The sequence below is a fragment of the Vitis riparia genome, chromosome 2, assembly GCF_004353265.1.
Source record: "Vitis riparia cultivar Riparia Gloire de Montpellier isolate 1030 chromosome 2, EGFV_Vit.rip_1.0, whole genome shotgun sequence".
Lineage (NCBI taxonomy): Eukaryota > Viridiplantae > Streptophyta > Magnoliopsida > Vitales > Vitaceae > Vitis > Vitis riparia.
Window position 1 is genome coordinate 18962313 of NC_048432.1, and position 9176 is coordinate 18971488.

General features: G+C 40.0%; 1 protein-coding gene and 1 pseudogene across 2 annotated transcripts; both read left to right on the plus strand.

Annotated features, from left to right (window-relative positions):
• Window positions 1-287: 287 nt before the first annotated feature.
• Window positions 288-3075, plus strand: LOC117933014 (annotated as a pseudogene).
• A 185-nt stretch (window positions 3076-3260) lies between these two features.
• Window positions 3261-8746, plus strand: LOC117932998 (cation/H(+) antiporter 18-like). 2 transcript variants are annotated; one of them, XM_034854348.1, is made up of 4 exons: window positions 3261-3362; window positions 4769-5013; window positions 6017-7018; window positions 7129-8740. In XM_034854348.1, the coding sequence occupies exons 2-4, from the start codon at window positions 4813-4815 to the stop codon at window positions 8314-8316; spliced, it is 2391 nt and encodes a 796-aa protein (XP_034710239.1). In that variant the 5' UTR covers window positions 3261-3362; window positions 4769-4812; the 3' UTR covers window positions 8317-8740. The 2 variants fall into 2 exon arrangements, with proteins under 2 accessions (XP_034710239.1, XP_034710244.1); XM_034854353.1 differs by lacking the exon at window positions 3261-3362 and adding an exon at window positions 4195-4211 and having other exon boundaries at window positions 7129-8746.
• The last annotated feature ends 430 nt before the right edge of the window (window positions 8747-9176 follow it).

Here is a 9176-nt window from a genome sequence, read left to right on the forward strand (position 1 = left end):
TTGAAAAAAAATATTTAATCTCAACCAAGCATGACAAAGACTTTGGCATTTTACAGGCTGTGGTGATGACTTTTCCATTGACCACTTCATTTTCATAATCATATTTGGATGTTCATCACATGCACTTCATTCATAAATTAATGCGATTTAAGACGATTGTTGGCTGCCTATGTTTTGAAGACTGGTCTAGAGCTTGGAATTCATGTCTTGATTGTGATATGATGCAGGAAATGAAGTGAGAAGTGGCAGTTTTCATCTGTTTGAATTCTGCTTTGTTTCGGTGAAAAATGGCAACAAATGTGACTTGCCCACCGCCCACCACCCACCAAGGCCACATCAAATGGGGTGTTCGAGGTGGATAATCCCATTCATTTTGCTCTCCCTCTAGTTATTGTGCAGATATGCCTTGTAGTTGTGGTTACTCGCTGTCTTGCTTTTCTTCTGAATCCACTGCGAGAACCTCGTGTGGTAGCAGAGATTATTGTAACTTCTTTTTTACTATATCCTTCACCTTGAATGCATTGTTGTTCTTTTAGGTTATGGTTTTTCAAGTTTGAAAGATCGATGCTTCAAATATATAAATAGGGATATGTGCAGTTTGATCTTCATTTAAATCAATAGATGAAATATATACCAAATCACTCGAATCTGTTCTCCTTGCACTTATTTTATAAGCACAGATTCTCTGTATTCAATGCATGGTGGAGAAATAAACTTTTATTTGCACTTTGGCAGGGAGGAATATTGCTTGGTCCACAGCTCTGCGTCGCAACAAAAACTATTTGCATGCGATATTTCTACCTCAAAGCCATACAGTGTTGGATACTCTGGAAAACCTTGGTCTTCTCTTCTTTCTATTCCTTGTAGACTTGGAGTTAGATCTCAACTCCCTCCGTCGCACTGGAAAGAAAACTCTTAGCATTGCTGCTGCGGGAATCAGCCTTCCTTTTGCTTTAGGAGTTGGTATATCTGTTGTCCTCAGAGCAACGATTTCCAAGGGTGTAGATGAAGGTCCGTTTCTTGTATTCATGGGGGTGGCCCTCTCTCTATCACTGCCTTCCCTGTTTTGGCCCGTATCCTTGCAGAGCTCAAGCTTTTAACTACTGATGTTGGTCAAATGGCCATGTCTGCTGCTGCTGTCAATGATGTGGCTGCATGGATTCTACTTGCTCTTGCCATTGCTCTCTCTGGTACTGGCCGTTCCCCCATAGTAGCATTATGGGTGTTTTTGTGTGGATTTGGTTTTGTCCTTTGCTGTTCACTCATTGCCCCACGAATATTCAAATGGATGGCTCAGCGTTGCCCTGAGGGTGAGCCGGTGGATGAGATGTATGTATGTGCTACTTTAGCTGCTGTTTTGGCAGCTGGGTTTGTTACTGACGCCATTGGGATTCATGCGCTCTTTGGTGCTTTTGTGATGGGAATTCTTGTCCCCAAAGAAGGTCCTTTCGCAGGTGCTCTTGTGGAAAAAGTTGAGGACCTTGTATCTGGCCTCCTCCTTCCGTTGTACTTTGTCTCAAGCGGATTGAAGACTGCTGTGGCCACCATTAGGGGGCTTCAATCATGGGGTCTCCTTGTTTTGGTCATATTTACAGCCTGTTTGGGGAAGATTGCAGGAACCGTTGCTGTCTCCCTCAGTTGGAGAATGCAGCCTGTTCGGGAGGCTCTAGCTCTGGGGTTCCTAATGAACAGCAAGGGCTTGGTGGAGTTCATTGTCCTCAACATTGATAAAGAGAGAAAGGTAGAACATAAACTTTATTGAAATCACCGATTTGTTGCAATGGTTTATTTCTAACTTGTACTTCAATGGTGATTTTTGCAGGTATTGAATGATCAAACATTTGCCATCATGGTTCTGATGGCTCTCTTCACAACCTTTATCACAACACCTCTAGTTATAGCAGTATACACGCCGGCTAAAAGGACAAGTAAAGCCGATTACAATCACAGAACAATTGATAGAAAACCCCAATGCTGAACTTCGAATCTTGGTTTGTTTCCAGAGTACAAACAACATTCCTACAATGATCAATCTCGTTGAGGCTTCACGTGGAACCGAGAAGAGGGAAGGACTTTGTGTCTATGCAATGCACCTCATGGAGCTGTCAGAGAGGTCATCTGCAATACTGATGGTTCACAAGGCAAGAAAGAATGGGCTACCCTTTTGGAACAAGGCCCTGCGCTCTGGTTCCAACCAATTAATTGTGGCGTTTGAGGCTTTCGGGCAGCTCAGCAGAGCGTCTATCAGGCCAATGACAGCAATTTCAGCCTTGTCCAACATCCACGAGGACATCTGCACTAGTGCTGAAAGGAAAAGGGCAGCGATCATCATCCTCCCATTCCATAAGCACCAGAGATTTGATGGAACATTGGAGACTAGAAGACGTGAATTCGGCATGGTCAACAGAAAGGTCCTCGAGCATGCTCCTTGCTCAGTTGGGATCCTAGTCGACCGCGACCTCGGTGGAACGGTCCAAGTATCTGCAAGCAACGTCTCCTCCATCATCACAGTCCCATTCTTTGGCGGCTGCGACGACCGTGAAGTCCTCTCGTACGGCGCACGCATGGCTGAGCATCCCGGCATCAGTCTAGTAGCCATTCGCTTCCTATTCCACACAGACACCCAGGAGGCCCTCACGCCTGACCCACATCCCAACTCCAACTCCTCATTGGACGAAAACTTCCTGGCTGAATTCAAGAACAAGACGTCACACAACAGCTCGGTCAAATAGGAAGAAAGAGTCATAAAAAATACTGCAGAAGCCATCGAAATCATCCGTGAATACCGCCGCTGCACCATGTTTGTTGTGGGTCGAACGCCAGAGGGTCAACTCGTTGCTGGATTGAGCCCAAGGATCGAGTTCCCTGAACTGGGGCCGGTGGGCGGTTTGCTAACTTGTGCTGGTTTTCCCACAGCTGCATCAGTGCTTGTTGTGCAGCAATATCAAGCGGGTCGTTTCCAAACTCAGATATTTCCTAGGAAGTCGTAGTTGATGGTGGAAAACTGTGAAAGCGCCATTAACTTTCAACCTTCTGCAAGAACTCCATTGAAATGGAATATTAGGATTTCTTGGTATAAACAAATTTAATTAAGTATTATTTGTAAAAAAAAAAATGATATTATTTTAATGAACTAGTATTATAAAAGGCAAGATGATCAGCGATTAAAGTTGACTTTTTAATTGTAAGATGTTATCCAATTAAATATTTTCAGTTTTCCAAAATCTTGAAGGCATTTCATAAAGCAGTTGGTGTTAAGTCAAATCCAATTTTCAGTTGGTGTTCAAGTCAAATAGGAGATTTGCACTTAAAATCACTACTGAGGGTGGAGAATCCATGAGAGCACTTTGTCATTCCGTTGGGTGAGTCTTTGACATTTTTTTTCTTCTTTTCACTTGGTTTCTTCATCTTCTTTCTTTTTCTTTTTCTTCAAATTTGTAATTGATATTGATGTAATGTTATATATGTGATGATCAAAACTGTGAATCGAGCTTTACCAGATTTTTTTTTTTTACCAAAAAAATTCGAGGAAGTTCCAGGAAGCTTTTCTTTTTTCTTCAACGTTATAACTGGTATTGCTGTAATCATGATCAAAACTGTGAATCGAGCTTTGCCTAGATTTTTTTTTTTCCAGGAAAATTTCTCCCAGATTCTTGATTAAATTTTGAGACGATGAAGACGATATTAGGGTTATCTGAGTTTTTGCATTACATTAAATCTTGAGATAAACAACCACGCTTCATTTCAATCGATTCATCATCATCTTCATTAGCATTGTCTGGGATTTGATTTGGATTAAATCATCTCCAGCACAAAAATCCCTAAGTCGAGCCCCACAGATCTCATCAGTCCGCCGTAGGATTCAAAAATAACATTTTTATTTTATTTTATCAGAAAGGTTCAAAAAATAGCAAATTATGGAGATTCTGTGAGTTCTTGAAATTGTTCATCCCATAACTTTTTAAGGAAAAAGTTCAGTTCCAGTCAGAAGGGCTAGAGTCTTGCCACAGTTTCATACTCCATCGTTTTCATCATCGAGGATTCATAGTTTTTGTGTTTTTCTGCAATCAAGAAATTCCAAATTTTTACCTCTTTTCCCAAGATCTGATCGAAGTCAGAGGCTGGAGTCGTCTCTGGCGCCAATCAAATAGTTCGGTGCTTCCTTACTACCGGTGTTCTGGCAGTATTCGCTGGCATCGCCGGATTCAGAGGTTGAAGACCACTTTTCAAGAGGGCTTTAGTTGAAGCCCATTTCTTTTTTAGTACGGAAAGGAGAAAACAGAGTAGTTGTTTGTTTGATAGGAATCCTTGTTCATATTATTCCTAGATTTGCTTTCTGGGGTGCATACAATTTATAAATATTTTCGAATATATATATATTTTTAAATGTTTTAAAACTGGAAAAAAGGTTCTTATAGAACTATTTTATAAAATTGATAGAAAAAATTAGAAGTCTTTTTGTGTAATTAAAAATGGTTGATCTAATTTATGGGGCTGTAGATATATCTTATTAGCAAGGAGTGATGCCATTCACTCATTTAAAGCTTTCTGCTTTGCTTCTCCTACATAAAAGGCTAAGTTGTAAGGTATTCCACCAAGTGTGTTAGAGAAGCATACTGGAGAGGTTGCTTGGAATACAAATTATATTTTCATTTTCTAGTAGTTATTGGTAAACAGTGAGATACCCTGTATTGTGGTCTTTCTCTTGTATAGTTCTGTCTTTTTTAGGGAATTTGCAGTCTGATATAAGATGTTTTTTTCTCTACAGAGGCTGAAGTGAAAATTGCTGGTTTCTGTTGATGTTTTGGTGTAATGGCTACCAATTCTTCAGCTGGGCATGCATGTCCATCTCCGATGAAGTCGGTGTCTAATGGCCTTTTTCAAGGGGATAATCCTCTTCATTTTGCGCTCCCTCTTGCCATTTTGCAGATTTGCCTGGTGCTTGTTGTTACACGAGGTCTTGCTTATCTTTTCAGACCGCTAAGGCAGCCACGAGTGATTGCAGAGATTGTGGTATGTTCTTCCTTTTTATGCCATGTAAACTTAGTTCTTTCCCCTGCAATTGTGGTGTTCTATTCTCATTGCAACATAATTCAATCCCCACAGTTATGGCGTAGAAGTCAAGTATTGGAGTATTTCAGTTTATAGCCAGTTGTATTTGCATTTGAACCCAGAAAATCGATGATGCCAAAGATGGAAAAGACAAAAAATCCAAAATAAAATATCTTGTTTGGATTTACTCTCATTTTCTGAACTAGTCACACATCTGAATCATGTAAATCACTTTGTTTAATGTCCAAGTGGTATGTGACGTGCATTTTTCATTGAATACTTAGCTGTTGGATATCTTTATTTTTGATTCCTAGGGTCAACTTATTTGCAAGCAGTTAGGCAAAAGAGTACTATTTGGTTTTGATTTTAGTCTGAATATTTTTCTTCTTGACCCTGCTAACTTACTGTAGTTCAAAGTCTTGTGGCTGCTAAAGAAGAAAAATGATTTTTAACTTAGCCATGCAATCCGTGGTATAATTTTGTTATTTTTGGTTCTAGAAAAGTACTAAGGAAAAAAAAAATGCTAATCCGTCTTCAGAAAATTTGAGGGAAAGAAAAAAAAAAAATTTAAGTTAATAAATTATTTTCAAATGCTTTTTCAAACTCAGTTCACTTATTTTCTTTGAAAATGTATTATGTTCTTACTAATTTTAATTATATATAATTTTCTTTTATATTTTTCATGATAAAACTTATGTCTTTTAAAATCATTTTATCTCTATATAAAATAAGAAAAACAAGTAAAATGAGTTTGAGAAAATCTTCGAAATTTTTTTTATTAAGTTTAATTTTTTTTTTTCCTTCACTTTTCATTCCTTATATTTTTTTTAGCTAACATTTTCTCACAAAATTTCCAAGATCAGGATTTATTTTCTTCAAATCACAATTTTGTATTTGTTATTACCTATGCTAAATACTGACTATCTTGAAAATTTTACCTTACATTCTGCTGCTCATTTGGCAGGGAGGAATACTACTTGGGCCATCAGCTCTGGGTCGAAGCGAGAGCTATCTGCACGCAGTATTCCCATCACAAAGCCTCACAGTGTTGGACACTCTAGCCAACCTTGGACTCCTGTTCTTTCTATTCCTTGCAGGCCTAGAGTTGGATCCTAAGTCTCTTCGTCGAACTGGAAAGAAAGCCCTTGGAATTGCCATCGCCGGAATCAGCCTCCCTTTTGCATTAGGAATTGGCACATCATTTGTTCTCCGAGAAACCATAGCCAAAGGGGTCAATGGGACCTCGTTTCTTGTATTCATGGGTGTCGCACTTTCCATAACTGCCTTCCCTGTCTTAGCCCGTATATTAGCTGAGCTGAAACTTTTAACTACTGATGTTGGCAGAATGGCAATGTCAGCTGCAGCCGTTAATGATGTGGCTGCATGGATTCTACTTGCTCTTGCTATTTCCTTATCTGGCAGTAAACAGTCTCCCATTGTGCCATTCTGGGTTCTCTTATGTGGGTGTGGCTTTGTTATTTGTGCGAGTCTCATTCTCCCACCAATATTCAAATGGATGGCCAGGCGATGCCATGAAGGTGAGCCAGTGGATGAGATGTATATATGTTCTACATTAGCTGTTGTTCTGGCAGCTGGGGTTGTTACTGATGCCATTGGGATCCATGCCATGTTTGGGGCTTTTGTGGTTGGAATTCTGGTCCCAAAGGAAGGGCCATTTGCAGGCGCTCTTCTGGAGAAAGTTGAAGATCTTGTATCTGGCCTCTTTCTGCCACTTTACTTTGTCTCCAGTGGATTGAAAACTAATGTAGCTACAATTCAAGGGCTTCAGTCATGGGCTCTCCTGGTCTTGGTCATATTTACAGCCTGCATTGGGAAAATTGTGGGCACTGTTGTGGTTTCCCTTTCATTCAAAATGCCTCTGCGTGAAGCTCTGGCACTGGGGTTCCTAATGAACAGTAAAGGCTTGGTGGAGCTCATTGTCCTCAACATTGGTAAAGATAGAAAGGTAATATGAGTGTCCTTTTCATTACTAATGAAGGTTGAGAAGCTTTGATTTTTTAAAATTTTATCATATGCTATTCATCATCCTGTGGTTTTTTCTGATTGAATTTGCAGGTATTAAATGACCAGACATTTGCCATAATGGTTCTAATGGCTCTATTCACAACATTTATCACCACACCTCTAGTCGTGGCCGTGTATAAGCCAGCTAAAAGGGAAAGAAACACTGACCACAAGCAAAGAACAATTGAAAGGAAAAACACAAACACTGAGCTTAGAATTATGGCATGTTTCCATGGTGCAAGAAATATCCCATCAATGATAAATCTCTTTGAGGCCTCAAGGGGGACCAACAAGCATGAGGGACTTTGCATATATGCAATGCATCTAATGGAGTTCTCTGAGAGATCGTCAGCTATAATGATGGTACACAAGGTGAGGAAGAATGGACTACCCTTTTGGAACAAGGGTGTTCGATCAGAGTCCAACCAGATTGTTGTGGCTTTTGAGGCTTTCCAGCAGCTAAGCCAAGTGTCTGTCCGGCCAATGACTTCCATATCTTCAATATCTGACATGCACGAGGACATTTGTACCACTGCTGATAGGAAGAGGGTTGCTATAATCATTCTACCATTCCACAAGCACCAGAGGGTGGATGGCTCACTTGAGACTACACGAACAGACTTCCGTTGGGTTAACCGTAGGGTTCTTGAACATGCAGCCTGCTCAGTTGGGATCCTAGTAGACCGCGGGCTTGGTGGTACCACCCATGTATCAGCAAGTAATGTTTCTTATTTCATCACAGTACTCTTCTTTGGTGGCCATGATGACCGTGAAGCTCTTGCTTATGGGATTCGCATGGCTGAGCATCCTGGTATCAATTTAATGGTCATTCGCTTCTTAGTTGAGCATGAGACTGTAGAGGGGATTGAGTTAGTTGATGGCAATTCCAAACCTGATGAGGAGTGTCTCGCTGAGCTCAAGCAGAAGATATCCAAAGATGGCTCCATAAAATATGAGGAGAAAGAAGTCAGAAGTGCTGCAGAAACCATTGCTGCAATTCGTGAGGCTAGTTTCTGCAACCTGTTCCTGGTGGGTCGAGCTCCTGATAAGGCGGCCATTCCCCTTCCTCTAGATAGGAGGAGCGAGTGTCCAGAATTGGGGCCTTTGGGGAGTTTGTTGGCTTCAACAGATTTCTCAACAGCGGCATCAGTTTTGGTGATCCAACAGTACCATGGTAGTGTATCTCCAAATTTGGCCTTAGACCTGGAGGAAGGATTGCCTGATTCCGAATCTAACTGATTAGCTTTTGTTGGCTTAGCTTGAATAGAATATCTGCATTCTGAGTTGTCTCCTAGTTAACTTCTGGATTTCAAGTTTGATGTTCAACATTACATCACATTTGATTCCTTGATGCCAAGCTCTCTGTAGACTTACAATCTTGAACCATTGTTTTATATGGAAAAGAACAAGGAAGGATCAAGCATAAGCTGCCATGGCTGTGCATGCTCCATGGTTTCCTCCCAAAAAATATTAAATAAAAAGGCAGAGCAGCCAAGCTGGACACAGCTCTGAGGCCATGATTATCCCTCCAAAAGAGTCAATAAAAAGGGTGTTATATTGTGTTATTTGGGTTGTGTTTTTGTGGGGTTTTCTTGTTTTATTGGGTACTTTGTTATGAGTTGAATCATCTGGTAGTATATTTGTATCAAATATTTGGATGCATTGTTCTTGCTGACTGGTTTTTAATTGATGGTTGAATTTATAAAGTTCTTTTCAGGACATCAAATCCGAGTAGCTTTGTCACCAAAAGAACAAAAGAAGAGAAGAATGTGAATGTTTAAAAATTATGTTTGAGGTAAAGAAATGGATTTAAAAAGCTGGACTTCAAGAACTTTCCCCACAAAATAAGGAAAGATTAGGACATCAGAACTGTCATTGGGAAGGCTGTGTTTTTTTACCAGACTTCTCCATTAACAAAAACAAAAGGGATTAATTGAGTGAAGTGTTCAAAGATCTTGTGGAATAATTTATTTGATCGAGTCTTTCTATATATATGCAAGGGTGCTAATTTAGCCGTTACCGAACTTGATATATCGATGAAATTTAAGTTATTGGATGAAGGTATAAATAAATATACGAGATCATAGTAAAAACAAATA